The sequence below is a fragment of the Colletotrichum gloeosporioides genome (assembly GCF_011800055.1).
Source record: "Colletotrichum gloeosporioides strain Lc1 chromosome Unknown consensus_7, whole genome shotgun sequence".
NCBI lineage: Eukaryota > Fungi > Ascomycota > Sordariomycetes > Glomerellales > Glomerellaceae > Colletotrichum > Colletotrichum gloeosporioides.
This window is the reverse complement of record NW_025544652.1, coordinates 143,337-162,562: the sequence shown is the minus strand read 5'-3', so window position 1 is coordinate 162,562 and position 19,226 is coordinate 143,337. Positions and strand designations below refer to the sequence as shown.

At 53.3% G+C, this 19,226-nt stretch overlaps 2 protein-coding genes across 2 annotated transcripts; one reads left to right on the top strand and one right to left on the bottom strand.

The window, feature by feature from the left end:
• Positions 1–17: 17 nt before the first annotated feature.
• GCG54_00001464 (Elongation of fatty acids protein 2) lies at positions 18–1,237 on the top strand (the record flags this gene model as incomplete). Its single annotated transcript, XM_045401580.1, has 4 exons — positions 18–440; positions 508–577; positions 635–847; positions 909–1,237. The coding sequence occupies 4 exons, from the start codon at positions 18–20 to the stop codon at positions 1,235–1,237; spliced, it is 1,035 nt and encodes a 344-aa protein (XP_045270309.1).
• A 16,232-nt stretch (positions 1,238–17,469) lies between these two features.
• On the bottom strand, positions 17,470–18,696 carry GCG54_00001463 (uncharacterized protein; the record flags this gene model as incomplete). Its single annotated transcript, XM_045401579.1, has 1 exon — positions 17,470–18,696. The coding sequence occupies one exon, from the start codon at positions 18,694–18,696 to the stop codon at positions 17,470–17,472; it is 1,227 nt and encodes a 408-aa protein (XP_045270308.1).
• Between the last annotated feature and the right edge of the window lie 530 nt (positions 18,697–19,226).

Below are 19,226 nucleotides of genomic sequence, written 5' to 3'. Positions count from 1 at the left end.
GTACAGCATCAGTCAAGATGGCCACCCAAGCCCCCTCTTCGTTCTACGAGCAGCTGCCTCTGCCTACCCTCGACCGCCCTTTCGGCATCGAATTATGGCCTCTCCTCGATAAGGTCTGGACTCCCATTGTCGGCTACCCCGTCAGCGAGTTCAGATTCGTCTCCGGCGTCACTCCCATGTCCACCATCAAGGAGGCCGGCATCTTCGTCGTCATCTACTATGCCATCATCTTCGGTGGCCGCGAGTGGATGCGCAACCGCGAGCCTTACAAGCTCAAGACGCTCTTCCTCATCCACAACTTCTTCCTCACCTTCATCAGCGCCGCTCTGTTGGCCCTCTACATCGAGCAGCTTCTGCCCACCGTCGTGCGCAAGGGCATCTTCCACTCCATCTGCCACGCCGACGGCGGTTGGACCCAGCCCCTGGTCGTTCTCTACTACGTGAGTCTCTCCGCCATCAATTCGAGTCCTGAAGGTTTCAACTGCTAACTTTTTTTTCCTCCTTCAGATGACCTACCTGACCAAGTACATGGAGCTCCTGGACACCGTGTTCCTGTTCCTCAAGAAGAAGCCCCTGAGTACGCGCACGACCGAGATCCCAACTTTGTGAAACCTTCCGCTAATCCAGCATGCAGCATTCCTCCACTGCTACCACCACGGCGCGACCGCTCTCCTCTGCTACACCCAGCTGATTGGCTCGACCGCTGTCTCATGGGTTCCCATCACCCTGAACCTCGGCGTCCACGTTGTCATGTACTGGTACTACTTCCAGAGCGCTCGTGGCGTCCGCATCTGGTGGAAGGAGTGGGTCACCCGTTTCCAGATCATCCAGTTCATCATCGATCTCGGTAAGTCTTGCGGTGCTTCTAGAACCCGGCGAGGAATTGCAGTCCGACTGACTTGTGACAGGCTTCGTCTACTTCGCCTCCTACACCTACTTCACCTCGACCTACTGGCCCTGGATGCCTAACGCTGGCGAGTGCGCAGGTGAGGAGTTTGCCGCCTTCGCTGGTATTGGTATCCTCAGCTCTTACCTCGTCCTCTTCATCTCGTTCTACCTCGCGACCTACAAGAAGGGCGGCAAGTCGCAGACTCGCAAGTCCCTCAGGCGTATGAGCCAGGCTCCTCTCCCTGACCCTCACAACGTTGCCCAGGCCGTCGCTGGCCACTCCAACGGCAGCGCTAAGGCTTCCGGAGCCAAGGCCAACGGCTCTACTCCTCGATCCCGAAAGGCTTAAACGCCTGGCATTGAGATGTGTCATCCACACGATGGAATGTATATATGCGGAAACGACAGGGCCTCTGGTACTGTCTGCGCCAAGATCTGCGCCGCTTACAACGTTTGGATGTGAAGATGAAATCATTCTTGGCTTGGGCCCGCTAGCTCATGCGCGCGACACGAACGACCATCTGAGAGCATCGGCTGTTTTTTCGCAACTATGTATTACTGCATCGTCTTCGCTGCGATTGGCGAGAGACGCTTTTGAAACCAAAAAAGTTGAGCCCAGCTGCTGGTGAGCAGCGAGAGGCTCGGCAGTTGGGACGTGTATGACGACGGAACCTTGGGAGGCTGAAACGACGTTTGTATGTCTGCGTGCCTTTGGCGAAATAGGGGTTGGCTGGCTTTGGTCGGTTGGGCATCATTGCAAAGAGGGACGAAAACGACTCCTACGAGTGGGCGGCAAAGGGCCCCGCTGCCACTCGGAAAGGAAACAGACTCTAGAACATTTGTAATTTTCCTTGTGTTTCTTGTGTCATAGATGGAGTTGCCGTCGCCCCTGTTTGAAGGGCTGACGACGCTTGCTGATACTAATACTCTTTTAACCTATTAAGTGCAAAAGATGGCCCCGATTTTGTCTTACTATCCGAGGTGAAGTTGTCCCCGGTGTCTATGGATGTTCTCAAGTCTTAATGAGTATCTTAAACCTTTCGAGCCCAGCCACATCCAATTTGTGGAGGTTTACGCCACATTGAAACGTTCTATTTATACTTTGATACATGCCTACTAAGCATCGTGATGCTGTTTTTTTGTGATAATCAGCAAAGCTTCTATCCAGGTTCGCAATGTCAATGAAAGTCTTGTGGAGCAATTGAGCCTGCGTCGGCTCACGTGTGGAGGGATTGGGGCTGTCCCTTGAACGTATCATGTTCTGTCGTTGAAAACGCATATCGGTTGCTTGTCTGGTGGCTTGAGGCTTACTACGCCACAAAATCATGATCAAGTTGGTGCTGCTGCGATGATGTTTGCCATTACGAGCTTGATATGAGAGTTTAGGCCAGTAAGTTCGAGGTAAAGCTTCCATTTCTTTCGCGCATCTTTGCTGCATGGCCAGTATTCACGCAGCATAGGCCGTGAGGGACTTGACTTGGATCTTTCAGGGTGACATCTATATATCAGCAGGCTGCAGGGAACAACAACCCTAGCGGCGACTATGCGCCATATCGATCGACGCAGTGCACTACCGGCGGGTATTTCAAGCCATTGAATTGCCCATAGCTCTACCCCTCCAAAGCACCGATTGGTCCTGGGCGACGTTATCTATCTCAGGAAGTCCTGCATGAGCTCCAAGGAGGCCACAATACTTTAAGCTAGTATTCTTCATCTCGTGCATCTCCCAGTTGTGGCTGCGTTCGCTTCTCTGCTGGTATCTGTCGTCTCTAATAGTTTCCGCCCTGTTATTCGTAGACTGTATTTTCAGTCCATTTTCTGCGACAACTTGGTCTGATTCACGCCTCGTTATGCTAATTAGGAGCGAACATTGAATGTGCTCACACAATCCGAAATGCCGACAGCGCATTAATATCTGATCTACTTGAAGGTTTCAAGCAGTCACATTAATAGCAGTCGGAACAGTCACGTTGGGAACATTAAGAACGTACATTAGATCGATGATGTTGTTTGCTGCTGTGACCTGAAGCAAGTCGTGTATAAAAGGTTCAACGTTCTTCATGACTGGTCATGCACAAGACAGCGCAATTAAGTCCACAGTGGACATAGTTCCACCGAGATCTTTTAATCTGGAATCTATGTGGCTGGATAGTCACAACTTGGACAATGATGGGTCTACACCCGGGAGCTGTCTCTCCACTCAGCATATTCTCAGCCCCAGCTTCCGTTGTTGATGTTGTCGTCTAACACATGTGTATCAAGGCAGCAATATAATTTCCGCTATTGGCTCATATCAGTTCCCAGGACGTTCAATGGCCACTGTGACTATGTATGTGCCTTGCCCAAGGCCCCAAAAACCATGGTTCATCGCAGTTCAATCTTTGATTCCTAGACACTCAGAAGACTCGGTCCTTTATGTACATTCCCAACGGCTCGGGGCAGGCCTACTTGAACTTCCATTTGAAGGGTTACAAAAGAGACGCGAATGCCTCACAGACAATCTACAGGCGCAGCAAACGCGATCAGAATCTTCGTAGTCTCTTTCGTAAAAGCTTCGAGAGTCTCATGGACAATCTCGATTGCCGCGCCATCTTCGCGTCCATAAATCACTCTCGAAGAGCTACACGGGTAAGTCTTGTTGATTGGCATTGTCGTCGAATTTCAGTAGTTGTCACTGCCACCCGTCTATTCTACCGCATCAGACAAGTCTCTCGCCTAGTTTGGTCATCAAACCTGGCATCTGCTTCGACATGCGTTTCCCTCATGGAGCATTGGATGACTAGTCCTCAGCAGGAAACATCGACTTTGAATTCCACAGACCGCCAATCCCGGGCTGTCTCCCGTCTTTTTGTACTCATTTTCATCCAAAAACGCACTTGCTCCCCTGAACTGCTCTTGATACCGATGTTCGGGGACGAGACCACCTGTTGAACTATTTGTTCACGGCCAGTATGAACACTTCAGAAAACAACGGCCGCATATAAATTCACAGGATATGGCATTAATCAAAGGAACTCAAACAGGGATGGAATGGTTCTTTCAGGTTTCAGTCAGGTTTCATTTATTTTGCACATGTCTGTACCGCAATAAGTTGTCATCGGATGCCGTGTGACCAACCAGAGTGCCTGCTTTTCGCTGTCGTCTGTCTCTCTGACCTCTGGCTAAGTATTCAAAGTAACACACTGACGGACGTAACCCTTCGATTGAAATGCGTGAACGTCTTCTTCCTTCTACTTAGGGAAAGTCCCGGTAGTCCACGCGTTCACCGGACTATGAGCTTGTGAGCAACAGCGCGCATCCGATGCGTCGATTGCGTGCTACTGCTCAGACGTAATACGACGAACTTATATCTAGCTTCTAAAACAATATCGAGATCCATACGGCTGTCTATAAAGTCAAGCAGCCATTCTACACGAACTACCATACCAGCAACGAATTTGTTCGACGCGCGCCTTTGTCTTATTCCTTCAGAAGAGAAGAAGGAGCAGCGACCTCGACGGTAGACACAATCTTCCACACTTTTTAGGGTTGGCAGATAAATTGCTGCTCATCCTCGCTCTTCATCTTTTGTGGCCCTCTTATTCGCATTCTTAAGCGGGCTAAGTCTTAACCCCAAATCTACTCTTGGTCGTGATAGCTCCAATGATTTGGGGAGGCATCGTAGCAGGTAGTTATATCGCCTTCCTCACTAAAAGCAACCATGGCGGATGGCATTTTATGAGAAAAAACCTTGAAATGGCTTTACACCCCGTGATATTAAGTAGAACGAATATTTGACAGTATTCTTTGCGGGATGTAATCTTCCGGCAAGAAAGTGAGCCCAGGTTTCTGGATCCTTGAGGTGCGAATTCATACATGAACCGAGCTTTCATACAACATACAGACTCTCCATGCGTTGCAACAAAATCGTCGACCCGTACTTCAAACCATGAATTCAGAGCTTACGCATTCCTGGACCACCCACAATGACTTGTAGGCAATCCTTGTTCCCTGCCCCAGTTGGTCATTCCTCTTCTTTGTTTATTCCAGTACGTTAAGGTACCCTCCAGGTCTACTCTTTCATTGCCTGATCCGCCTCTCAGGTGACAGGTTGTGTCTCTGGCCCGCATGCTTTCACACCGCTAAAGCCAGACATCTAATTGAGACGCTCGCTAAATTGCTATCTTGCCCCTCGATTTCACAGTAACGTTGAGCTTGTTTATATTCAGAGTGTAATCCGCGCAGAAGCTCCTATCTCTAGAGGCTGAAAGCAGCTCCCAATAGCGGATATACTAAAATGGCCTTGGTGTGGAGAGGAACGGACGCCGCAGCAACTAATCCGTCCAGCAGTTCTAGTTCACAGAGTGATATGAAAGCTCGCATCAGTAAGTAGAAGGTCGATTCAGGAGCTGCCCTGCAAATTGACACCCCCAGAAGCACGAAAGTTGCCTCGGCGGCCATCGCTTCTGTCGTCTTTAGGAGGATACGTCGCGATTGCCACCTTTGGGCCTCTCAATACTTTCAACATATATATCTACCTGCAGCACTGCTTCTCTCGCAATACAATGACTTCTCTGGCCACAACAATGAGATAGTTTGCCCCATTGTCATTGGTGTATACTTCGACAAATCAGAACATCAATCCTTTCTTAAAAGAGAGCGCTCTCGACGTTGACGCATCGAGATCGCCTCGAATGCAACTAGACCATCGACCTGAGCCAAGTATGTCCTCAGGCGAACATGGTCCAGCTCCTGCTTAGACAGGGAGTCAGTCCGAGCCAGTAACCTCTTGCGTCGGTTTCTTGCCTTTAAATGTCACACGTAGATGCATGGTCTGCAATAGAAACAAATAAACTGTCAGAGTTCTCCGTATTGTGTTCTCTGCGACCTCTTGAAGTGGTTATCGCAATGATATTGAAAACAGTCCCTAGTGTCAGCACCTACCGTTGCAGTCGATCTGTACCAGCTTTCACCGTCTTCACTTACTTATTCTCTGTCTGTTCAAACACTCATTTCAGATCATGCTCTGATCATGGTGAGCCTCAACGAAGTATTGGGTGGTCACGGATCCGGCGCTCAATGGCCCTATGTGTCTGGACACAACGAAAAGCTCGTATAGCCTGTTTGGAGTGGTGTTTTTGATTTTCGTTCGATGGCCGTTCAGATCACTGAGTGTTTGGCTTTATATTTGTATCTTCAAGTTATATGAGATGCAACAAGTAACTTAGTAGACAGTAGCGCTCGGCCGTTCACTACAGAATTAACTACATACCGCGTATTACTCTTGAAAACCGATGTCTAAGTGGCGGAAGAAACCAGACGACGACTGGTGAAGACCATGGGCGAAGAATTGTTCACGAATGTGGGCCTAACCCAAGACTCTGCAAGGCACATAGCTCTATGTCTCACGGGCCGGAGACTGATCTCATCATCTTCACTCGTGCCTGCCATCATAGACCTCGTCCCTATAAAAAGCTTCTCGGATCTAAGAATAATGAGAACTTCCCTGACAAGCCACCCAGATCGAGAAGCATGTATGGCCAAGCTGATCATGTGAATGCGACTTGTCTGATGTATATGACGTTGTCCTCATAGTCTTACATCCTGAAAATCAACAACGAAGTCACTTACGCTGTCGTTGGCATTCGTCTCTGTTTTGCGAGTGTGCATAGCAATAACTAAATGTCAATGATAGATCAGTGCATAAACCAGGCTAGGTGTGGAGTCTTGAGAGCTGATTTCCAGTCGAATGTACCAGGGGAAAGGTACAAGTTTAATAGCTCGATGGGAATTTCATTCAGAACGATCCGTGCTGCATTCGTGTTGTTGGATATGGAGATGGAATGAATGTTTACGTTTCATAGAAAACAAGACCAGGCCGAGTCGTTTATCCCGATTGATCCCTGGTTAATTCCCAAGAGACTATAAGACAACTAAGTGAAAGCATACCCATAGGAAACGTCAGGAATGTTGAGTCGAACGTACCCCAAACCACTGCTTGGCAGTGACGCTCCTTAACCTCGGAGGGTTGATGGCATGGCTTCCGCGGTCATCCACCTAAGCCTCGCTGGCGTCCAACATCTCCGTCTCTTATGTTTACACTGAAACCGAGAACACTCACGTCAAACACACTTCGCTATCTTCTGTTACATATCTTGACCTTGTATGGCCGAATCTCCAATACGACAAAGTGCGGTCCAGAATGTCACGGAGCAACGTAAGCATTCACCATTGACTACAAACGCGACATTGGGTCTTCGGATTATGGCTTTCTGACGTCAGGGTGCCTTTGTGCGTCTCGCAGTAGGGTGCGAGGTTTCGTCATATTTTATGATCTGGAATCATCAACTCCATCAGAAAGCAACGGCTGTAACAAATCTTTCGCCACAGTCACTGTGGAGCATTGCGGTGCTCCCGATGGGCCGTATACCTTCAAATCATTGAACGATGTTGTCGTCAGCGACTGCCGGATCTGGCCAAGTCCTCTCTACATCAATAACGTCAACTCAACGCTGATCAACCCAACGGTTCGCCGAACGCGGATATTTCGCAGAAGGATTCGCAAGACATCCTCATGAAACGGTCCCCTCCCGCGCTTGATGTCAGTCTCGCCCCCTTCACCCGCTCACACGCAACCCAAAGCGGCGACATCACGGTGACGATCAGGGTCCCCACTTGAGGCTCTAGTCTCGGCGTTCGGGACCTCAGTCTGTGGATGAGGCTACGGGAACATTTGGCCCGGTAGGATCTACTCCGCGTCTGACGAAACGACACCACTTGGTATCTCAGCGCATGAGATTCTGAGGGTTCGGGATTCAGCCAAGCTGTCCAGCCATCGGGGTTAGGCCTCGTGGGCCAGGTCCCCGAGATGGCTTCAAGTGATGTGCCGGGCGTGCAATCGGCACTCGACTTGCTTGCTCAACTCACGCCCGCCTTCATAACATCCCAGCACTGTCAAGAAATCAGCATAAGACACCCAGGAGAACAGACATGCTGCAACAACGACGTGGTCAAACCGTGATGGCTTGTCGCGCCAGCCAGACAAGCACGTCGCAGTTGTAGACAGGTGTACTAATGCACGCCCTCGACCATGAGGTTGGGTATCCGTGCTTTGTGATGGCCTCCTCCACCCGGCGGGTATAGCGAGTCGAGCGTCTTACTCACCAGATGAACAGCACTGCACTGTACGGGGAGATAAAAAGTCAGTGCCCGCGGGCCGTCCGAGTGCCCGCAGATGACAACGCAGAGTCGACAAGAGGTCAATGGTCCAGCCTAGGGAATCCCGCCCGCTGGCCTCCGTGACTCGGACGCGGAACACGGCCGTCAATCAACGCCAGCCTACCATGGTTGATTGACAGGTCAGTGCTGTAATAAGATGTTCACGACAAGGGCGCCCGTGTGTGTGATTGCGGGTTCAAAGCTCGCGGTCGTCAAGGACTGCGAGGGCTTACAGCGTGATGTTAGTTTCCCGTCCGGGAAGGAGCCTTTGAGTCTGGGAGCAGTTGCGTGACGGCCGCTGCGATGTGATGCCCGGATAGGTCCCCGGTGGACGAACGCCAGCCTGAGGATGCAACTGTCAAGGCATGTTTGAGGTGGGCTAGACTCGAGGGTCTGAACGTTTCCTGAACGCATCGGAGCAGTGCCGACTTAGGACGGGCTGCTCATATTCTTGCTTGGTAAGGCAGGCGAGTCGTTGGAGTAAAGACGGGCGCCAGCGCTGACTGGATGTTTCGAACAGTCCCGTCATAATGGATAACCTCTGACTGGCGATGGGCGGCATCGGGGTTTGGAGACGCAGGTCCAAGTGACTGGGCTCGGTCATAGCAAAGCGGTAGCTTGCCTAGCAGCCGCGGCGTCGGGAAACGCCAAGCTTCAAGCTGTTGAATATCACATAATGCCACAAGGCTGACCCCGTCGGGCCCGTCGATGAGGGTCATCGTCCTGAAGAGGATGTTTCGAAATCATGGCCCAGGTATTTGGGGCTTGTTTGAGCCCTACCCCGTTGAGAAAAAAAAACGGTTTACTGTGTTGGTCAGAGGCTGACCCAGCATCGTGTGGACACCCCCTGGTTCCCGAACAGACGGTGTAGAGCCCCGGTTTTCGACGAGGTAAACGCCATGGAGGTTTTGAATCCGATCACGATTTCCAGGCATCCACGATCTGTCTCTTCCGGGGGTGTGTGGGCGCGGATGCGGGCGATTGATGCCTCATTTCCGCCGGGCGCCGCCCGCTATGCCTGTTCCCAAGAGGCCCGGATCCGACGTAGAATCCTTCCCGCTGGTCGACTTGTGGCTCGTCCAGGCCTCAGCCGAGTCCTTTTGAAGGGGCGCTCAGATCGTGAATGACGGGTCGTGAATTAAGATGGGATGGCCCCACGCCACGAGAGAGCCTCCGTGGCGCAAGTCTTTGCGCGAGCTAACCAAGACCCAGTCGGGATGCGGTGGGCTAAAATCTGGCAGCCTTGTCAGAGGTGCCATCCCAACTTTGATGAGTTGTGTATGCTCGGCCGCGCAGGGACGCACAGCTCGGACCGGGTGGCTGGTGACGACGGCTTCAAGTTTGGGCCTCGATCGTCATCATGTCATTTCCACGATGCGGCCGACAAGAGATGAAGGTAATGCCACGATGTGTTCATCTCCCGAATGTCTTGCTTGTCAACGCTTTGTCTGAGAGAGAGAAAACAGTCCCCGTTCCGAGGTAAGCGCTCTGCTCAGCTCCCGAAATCCGGTTACCTGGGAACTTTATGTCCCCTGATGCCTCAAAGGATCCTGCTGTTCCCAGCCATTTGTTCACGCGAGTAATTGAAGTGATTCCCAGCCACAACGTGTGCACGGAAATAGGCGACTAATGCAGAGCCTGGCCCGACATTGAGGGCAACGCGTGGGAGAAGGCAGTGGCCAAGCTAGAAGCTGAGCCCGGGAGGCTGGCTGAGGCACCAGGACAGTTTTGTTCGTTGGCTGCGTTCCCGCAACCAGCGTTGAGCTGGTGCAAGTTGCCGAATAAGAGAAGGGGGGGAAGAAAACGGAGTAGTGGGCGGTAAGCTTAGCTACAGCTAACGACCTAGGGGCGTGGCGGTGGTCTGCAGCTGTGTATGCTTTCGTGCGGAAGGTTTTTAGGGTGGCTCTTTTGGCACAGTTTCTCAACGCCCAAGTGACCGGCGTCACAGTTGGTGACGGGCGTGGAGCTAAAATTCTTAGCCTTGGTCCAAAAGGGGCGTAGGACGCACACAGTACACACAGTTGAAGGGGAGGCTTGGCCCATGTACCTTCCTCGAGGCTTCATGATGGCTTGTTGGCTGACGGTCGTAATGAGGCTAAGGGGGAGTAGCGCAATGCCGGTGGCCCGTTGGGAGTGACGATGTGCGCGGTGGTGTATGAGATGCGAAAAGGGGTAGCGGAAGGAGAGGTCAGGAGACCGGAGGCCGGGCTCCACTCCCGCTGTTCGGCGGATTGAAGGGGGCGAGTCCGGCGACGGAGGGGGGAGGCCGGTACGGGCGCTGATAGGTGCAACGCATGGGAGCCGGAGCAGTGGAGGGGAGGGTCGGATTGACCTATCCCGTCAGCGACATGCAGGCGTGGCCGGGGCTGATCTTAACGGCACGACATTAAGTCGGCAGGGAACAGGAGAAAAAAACGCGGGACGGGTGGGAAACGCGGCTGTTTGTTCGTTCGCTCGCTTGGTACCGAATGCAAACCCCTTTTTTTGCTTTTCATCGTTTCTTTTTCCTGCTTCTCCTCTTTCCCTTTTGAGTGGAGGCGTGGGATTTGGCCGTTTGCAGGGGAGAGGAGAGGCAAGTCCGGATGGGGACAGACTGGCCGACGCAATGGACGGGGGAAGAGTCGGGGGCTTTGGAGGCTTCGGAGTCTTCCTTCCTCATCCTCGTCTTGGGCCTTGTCGTCGTCGCAGTCGCCGGTGGATGCATGCAAGGCTGACATGATAAGACGGGGACGGCAATGGGTTGAGAGCCCGCTTGTTAAGATGATTGGTGGTCCCTGTGTGGGCGACTTTATGTGAGGCAGGCGTCGACATTGGCTGATAATGTTTCGACTCTTTCGAGTTTTCCGAGCGCCCTGGCCAGTCTTCTCCATCTTCTTCGTGCATCTGTCAAGGCCCCCCCAGCAGGAGGCAATTCGACTTCGGGACCTCGGCCGGGTGGTGAGCGTGGTCACGACTTGACGTGATGAGTGCCATCCGTACTGGATGAGATTGGAATTAGATGTGGCTTGCCGAACGGACTGTGCGGGTGCGGTGCGGTGCGGGCTCGCTCAACGCCAAGTGGGATGAGATGAGCATCGCCCGTCGTGTCGTTGCCCACGAAGCTGCTTCCCTGGCTGCAATGTCGTGCAGATGTGATGGAGCCGGCAACCCAGGGCCGATTACTCTTTTAAGCATCGTGACGGGCATGAAATAGATGAAGTCGTTCGACGAAAAGATGAAGATGAAACGGGCGGGGGATGAAATGAGCGGAGGACGAGTGCAGCTGCACTGCATACCTCACACAGAATTCAGGTGCATGCTATGCAGTGGGTAGGTTGCACTAGGAACAGATGGTGGCTGCAGGTACACAAAGAGCATGCAGCAGGATCGGCAAAGTGCGATTGCAACGCTCTGGGGCAGCAGAAGCCACGCTCACTCGCTGCTTCCCTTTACATTGTGTCCCTTCTGCGAATCGCTCCAGGGCGGCTGACCTGAACCCCACATGCGTCTTTCTGGGGGTCGTTGTCGCAGGTAGAAGCACCACTAAAAAGCGAAATGAACAACGACAGGGAACGCTCGCCTCAACAAGCCACACGACAAGCACAACTTCATATCGACTGCTGGGCATCTCTGCCATCCCAACCCGAATCGTAGATCTGTCTTCGCCCAAACCGACTGCACTGTACGGGTCCCGTACCTCGGTGGACTCTCTATCCACGTCTTGGCATGCTACCTGGACGGATGGCTCTTCACTGTGTGGCACCCTCGCTATATTTTCCGTCAAGGGTCTACTTGTCGTGTACGCTGCGGGCATTTGCGGACCATCAGCAGGGATAAGGGGTATCTGCGGTAACGACGTTTTGACGGCTGACAGAAGAAGAAAAATGGCGAGAGAAACCGCCAACCCAACAGACAGACATTCGACGCGTCGGTCGGAGTTGGGGGCCGTTTGCTCTGCAAGTTGCTGATGCTGATGCTGGCACACCGCACAGCAAACTACTGTCTCCGTCGGCCCGTTGGATCATGGAGAAGGTCATCTGCCTCCATATCGATTGGCTGCTGCGGCTGGCCGTGAGATCGGTCCAAGCCAGCAGCCGCAATGTGCCTATCCGCTTCTGCCTCTCTCACGTTGGATGGCTGACAGCTGCAGGACAGGCAAAGGCTCACGGACAATGGCCGCTAGAGGCACACAGGGCAAGGCTCGCCCGCGATGTCGTTGGCGATCGACGCGGTTGCCTTGACTCAAGCAAATTTTTGACTGGGCTGGGTACGGCTGCGCATGCGCAGCTACAGATCACCACAGGAATCCCCCACGATGCAGCACAGCAGATATAGCAGATATGGGGTCTTTCGCCGTCAAAGCGCACAGCAGACGAAGATCATGGCCCCGAACCATGATATGACATGACGGAACGCACACTCGTCAGCACATGGCGCACAGCAAATCGCAATTCCGCTCTTGCGGGGGGCAGACGACGGAGCACTGAGCAGCGGTGTAGCGGTGTGGTGGTTGGTGGTGTGGCAACGGCCGTGATGGTAGCATTCTGGCATCTGCCACCCCTACACGACTCCCCCAAGGCGTGGCCCCGATGGCCCGATGGAACCTCAATCTTCGAGGACACCACGAACCCCGGCCGAGCCGCGGATCGGAATCTACCTCTCACCACGCCAAGAACTCTGTTGCCTCTCCTAGGTCCTAACCGTCCCGATTCCTCCCACCGCGGCTGTACGTGTTTCCGCGAGCCTCAATCCCACTTGCTTGCGCTAAATCGCAATCGCAATATATGCTAGCAGCAGATAATCCCACGATGAAATGAGCAGAGAATCAGCGGATGTCTGGGCTAGAAAGAAGAACACGGACCGGTTCGCACAGGTCTTCTAGTCCTTCCCCATTGGGCATCGCGTCATCGCGAAATCCTCTCGCACACGGCAGCCACCCCCAGAGCAGGCTAAGGCTGAGAGGTGCGGCCAAAGATTCGTGATTCAAATTGATTGCAACAGATGGACCCCGACGCTAGGAATAGTCTGCAACGTAGTTAAAATTGCGGGAAAGCCGAGCGGAAATCACGAGAACCGGAACCACCAACCAAGCCGCGTTGGCCGACAGACTTGCCATGGCTTCACAATCCGAGTTGTTGAAGCCTATCTTCAGATACGAATACCATACTTCGAACAATCTGCGGGGTTTTGATTATGAATGATAGATTATCGTTGTGCTAAAGAAAGATCGTCAGGTGTTTGGAGTAGAATGTCTGACTTGGCCACCTGCCACCTTACCCCAAAGCTTAAACTGCCTTACCAGATTTGTTTGACTCAGCCATCTCTTCTTTCAGACTTCAGCTCGGCTAAGCCCCATAACCAATATCACTCGTCTGATATCGTAGACGCGCTTCGTCCCGCTCGCATGACGAGACCACAGGAAACAACGCACCAGCTAGCCAGTCGACCATATTTTGTGTGATGCAATTTGTCACAATCTATTTCTGGACCTACAAAATTCCCGAAAAGAACACCTCAGAGAAACCATTATCGACGAAACCGCCGCCCACCTCCCTCACCGGGGATCGTCCCTGCGATTCAGGGAATTGCATCAGCCAAAGGCCCTGTTTGGCCGCCTTGCAAGTCTGCACAACACCATTACACAATTCCCATACTGCCGAAGCCGGCAGGTTGTTCCCTGGTGCAACCGTCAGCCCCGCGGCTAGCGTTGTGTCTCTCAACATCACACGAACCCGCCCGTGTGGACTCCAGCCGTGTGTGCGTTTGCGAATTGTGAATGATGTGTGCACGTGTCGAGGCATGTAAGGTGAGCACCTGGCAGATCATCACCAACTCCGGCCCGGGGGGCATAAGCCACAGCACATGGGCGGGCCATCTTCATCGGCAGGCACGGTTAGGCTAATGTAGTCAACCGATAATCGAAATGTGTGATGCACACGGCCTTTTTGGGGGGCCCTGGGTGAGAAATTACGTCCAACGTCATCGGCGGACGTGATCATCGACCATCATCGTTCTCATTGCAACACAAGACGACGTTCAACTCCCGAAGACCGACGGGCCAATGAGGGGCGGGCTTGGTTTGCACAGTATCGCTGACTTTTCAGTATCCAATCTGCTTCTGGTAGAGACAAATTTCGCAATCATTCCCGCCTCACCGGACCGACGGCTTCGTGTATATTGTTTCTTCACTAATAGCGTTCGTCCTGGCCGAGGCCCAATTGCAACCAAACCAAGGCAAATTTTTACGTGTCTAAAAACTACCATTTTAGCGCGGGGTTTGTGTGAGATAAACTGTTGTTTACAAACACGTAAACCTTCCCTATATTTCGCCCGTTCTACTCTAAACCAGTACTTCCAAAAGACAGTGCAGGAATCTGTAAAGTGAATAGTGGAGGGCGGCTGTTCTAGCACCGGCGCCGGCGGTGGTGTCCCGGGCTTCGCCGTCCACATCGTGGCCACACAGAAAACGGCCCGCAAGCCCCAGCAAAGCTCCGGTGCGCCGTTCGTTCGTTCGGTGCGGGAAAGAAAACGCCCACGCAGGTCTATCCCGGGCTTCCGACGCGTCTGTCCAATATCTTGGAAACAGGCGCCGTCTGCTATGATGCTACGACCGGTGTTATACAACCACCTCCAGGGTTCTGCGGCTGGCCAGACCTGGCTTCCCATCGTGCTTAATGCTCCGTTCGTTAAGGGAAGAAGCTAGAAGAGGAAGAAGAGCTGGAGCTTGGGAAACATGCTCAACCCTGCCACAGGCGCGCGTCCCACGTCCCATCCATATTGCACTCTCTTGCTCTCTCTGACGATACTCCACAAACCCACGCATCGGGGCGATTTTTGGACTTGGAGGTGATGGAGGTTGCATTCAATGGCAGCCCAATGGCGAGAGACGATTTCCGAGCGTGGCAGCGACGACACGTCTACACTTACGCTGCGTGGGATTACTCCGGGATCGAGGGAGTTTTCTGGCGTATATTGCAACGCCTGCGCACCTACTAGAAGACACTGAGAAATTCCAATGCAACGTGAGTGAGCGGACGACCACAGGACCAAGACCGAAAAGAGAGTTGCCGAAAGCAAAAGTCAGTCTCTCTCTCTCTTCTTCCTCGGTCTCCCTCTCCCTGCTTTCGATGGCCTGTCCTAGAAAGTCTTTGGCGATTGGATTCAAACCACCGCAGCCCGATTCCGAGGTGGTGGGATGCAAGGTCGTGTGAACCCGTCTGTGTCTGGTTCCCTTGGGTGCCAGCTCCCTGCCGAATGACGAATGCGATCGAGACCTCTCTTCTGATCCAGATCCTAACCAACATTCACAGCAAACGGACCCCCCGCAGGCCCCTCCAAAAAACCAAGTCGGCCATACTGTGTATTTGTGTGCCCTGATGATCAATCCTACGAGTGCAGAAAAACCCCCAACCTCTTGTACGAATCTTGTGGTCACGCCGTCGTCCAAGGGAGGTTTCCGTCAATGTCAATCAACCCCGCCATGGAACGTGCGTAATGGGCTTTTTTCTGTGTTGAAGGGGACTCGAAAGTCATTCGAGAAAAAGAAAAATGATTCGACAGGTGGACAAGCCACCTGCATCAACCTACATATCGTCTGTTTGGGTAGCTACTCCGCAGTGCCGCCCAAAAAAGCGCCTCCCGCGGATAGGTAAACGTCTTTCGGTGGAGTACAAAGCAGTCAGTAGACGACATCACACACATTGGATCCAAGTTTCTTCCCACCCCTCCAACGTCCAGAAACTGCCCTGCCTTGCTGCATTCGTTCGACGGCCGCCGACGTGTTCCTGCATTGAATGCCCAACGATCAACAGGACAAGGGGGCCGTTCCTAGTTTTTCCCTCGCCTCCTTCGCCTCTTCCGTCAACGTACCCTACCACTGAAGAAAAAAAGAAAGAAAAACATCAAGCGAGCCGCCAAAAGGACGTTTCCGTCGGTCAACCGGCCGGTGCCTCCCACATGCCTTAGGTAATAAAGAAGATTGAAGTAAGGTAGCAATCGCGACGGGGGTTGGGGACTTACGTACTCTGGGTCCTTGGGGGGGCCACATCGGAAGCAACTAAACAGCCTCGTGCTTTTTTCGTTGTTTTTAGAACGTGCATCCCAGGTGGCACCGCAGCCCGCACACCCATGTCCGATTCTTCTTCTTTTGACGGAACGTGGGACCTGACCTTGAACTTCCTGCTCGAAGCCTCACTGCGATTCTTGGGGGCCTTGTAGTATCGTGGATGGGTGATGCCCTCTTTGGACGAACGCATGCTCGTGATGAGGGAGGCACAGGGCCGAACGCGGGGGCCGAAAGAAGATGAATTTGTCTTGGCTGTCATAATTCAAAGCTTGAGGCCGCTGCGAGTCAACCTTGCCCGTCTCTGCAATCCACGCACACACGTACGGTCCAGCCGCACTATAGCCAACGCACTCGCCTTTGCGAAGGTGTCAAGAGACGCGCATATAGACGACGTGAGCGATAATGCGGCTGTTTCGCCCCCCTCGCCCCCAGCTATAGGTTCGCCTGGAAATAGAACAAACGCAGGGACCAGAGAAGTGAGGGGAAAAAACTGACAAGCTGATGCTGATGAAGCCGGGCGCGGTTGGAGAGTTTACGTTCGTTCGGTCGTCGGTGTTCTAACGAATGACTCATCACATACTTTGGCGAGGTCGGTAGGTTTGTGAGTCGGCTCGTCCGGAGTCGTTGGAATGGTCTGAGGTCACGCTCCAATTGTCGGCCGTCAGAGCCTCCTCCTCCTGTTCCTCCTTCTCCAACAATGCGAATGCGGCGGCACCAATCGCGACTCGTGCTGGCCAACGCCGAAACCGAGAATCGAGCTTCAGACGGCCCGAGCTTCCAACACACTGTCCGCCCGTTCGTGCCATGTTCCCTGCCAGTAGCGATAATCAGTCACAAACGTCACAAGATGCACTCGAGAGAAGGTTTTGAGTTTTGAACAAATAGAAATGTTGGTATCATTGATAATGTCTACTACGCCACGCCCCCAATGGCGCGCAGGGGCCGATTCGGCCGCGCCTTGTGGTCTCAGTCTTGACAAGTGCCACCCTTTTTGGTACATGCCACCACAATCCCATTGTGTGCAAGGCTTTTGTGTCTGCATCCTCCTCCGGCCACCTTTACACATTACTCAGTCCGTTTGTACACTCAAAAGAAATTCGTTCCATCGTAAGTTGTTGCCATAAGAAAGGAGTGTTGGCCAAACCCAGTCAAACCCCGTGAGCCTCGCCCGAGGGTCAGTGTGAAACGCCGTGATCCAGGCCCAGTCCCCGTTGGTGCGCCGTGCATGCAAAGCAAAGTCCCAGTTCGAATGCAAAATGTTTCAAGCACGAGTTCCCGCCGTGTGTCTGGCTCTTTTTTTGGTATTTTGTGATTTTTTTGTTCTTGGTCTTGTTCGGCGACTAGCCGATCTTGATGCTCTTCCTCCTGTCTCTCAGGCCGCTCAGAATGCGGTTCCTCGTGTTGCCGGGTGCGGGTGACACGGGAGATGCGACACTGGGGGTCGAAGGAGTGGGAGGTTGTGCGGTTTGGGAGTTTTTCTTGGCCGCCCGCATGATATCATGGTAGCTGACGGCAGCCCAAGGGCTGTTGGGGGTCTTAGCCGCCTGCTCGGGCTCCTCCTTGATGTAGGTAATGTCCGAGTTGGCACTGAGAGGAAGGTTCTGCATCGACGGGGAGGACAATTGGTCGCGCGAAGAGTTGGCAGCGGCCAGGTCCCTCAGCTGGGGGCGGCTGCGCTTTCGCACGATGCTCAGTGTCCTCCTGAAGAGAGCAGAAGTCGGCGTTTTTGGCCTCTCGGGACGCTCAGCCTCAACAGGGCGCTGGTCCTCCTCGGTGGTCCGCTCCTCGTAGGTCGGTGTGGGGCACGGGTCGATGTTAAGAAAAGAAGGGCGCTCCTTGGGCAGCATGCTGCTAGTGATCATCATGCTGCTGGATCGGGGAGGATGCAAAACTGGAGAGAAAGAAGAGGCGCTGGTGGAGGACGTAGACATCCTCCGTAGTGAAGGTGCTGTGGCGGAAGTGACCAAGCGGCTGCAGGGTCTGCTGGGAGGACGGGACTCCATGGACTCGGGAGAGGCCGACCTTCTGGTGGAGGGCAAGTCGACAATGGAAGGCTTGCCGGCGTACACAACAGAGACGACACGAGCGGTGTCCTCATGGCTCTTCCTCCTCACAGGAGAGTCGGCAGACTCTTCGGTATCCGAGTCGTAGCCGTAGTCTGAGAACTCGTCGGCGGAAGACGAGGCCTCCTCTTCGGAGGAGAGGTAGACCTCTTGAGGTGCTTGGGCGGTGGTGGGTTGGTTGGTGATGATCTTGAGAGCCATGCCATCGAGGAGTCTCGAGGCTCGTAGTGAGCTCTTGGCAGGCAGGGCGGGAGCTGATTGTTGAGGCTGGGCCTTCTTGGGAGAAGTGGCCGACATGTCGTCGTAGTATTCGCGGTACATTTTGTCGTTATCGTTCTCGTTGTAGGCGTCTTCGTTGTAAACGGGAGGTCGAGGAGCGTTCGGGAGCGAATCTCTATAAGACGACCTTTGCGACTGTTGCTGATCCTTCTGCTCGGTAGCCACCTGTTCCCGGCTGGAATGTACCGACTCCCTGACGGGCATAGTCTGGCCGGCCAGAGACATGGTGTGTGAAGGTGACGGTGTTGTCGATATCCCTCGGGGAAATCTGAGACTGGGCGTTTTCAGTGTCGCAGGGCAGCTGGTCTACAGCGTAGGTCGATGGGCTGGCAGTGCGTGTGCGTGTAAGTGACCAGACTCTTCTGCCGAGAATGGAATGTAGTTGTTGGAAACACTTTGTGTGGTTCTCTTAAGGAGAAGGGAAAGGAGTAAGAAGAAGTGATAGTAGAAGTAGGAGGGTAGGCGAAGATATTTTAACGGACGAGTCGGTCTGGCAGACTTGTCTTGGATATGGATACCTGTAGGCACAAGCAGCTTGAATGGGGACATGGGGGCTCCGTATGTGTAAATAGGTTGCAAGGGGACCGACATGGGAGAGACTAAGTGCGCATGGGAGGAGGGTACGCAGTACGGGTGCTAGGACCATTTCTGCACAGATGCCAACTGCACGCCGCCAGATAGACAGCCAGAGACAGGCGCAAGTGCAAGTGCGAGTACGTATCGCGGTTGCAAGCCATCAGGAGCAGGAGGCAGAG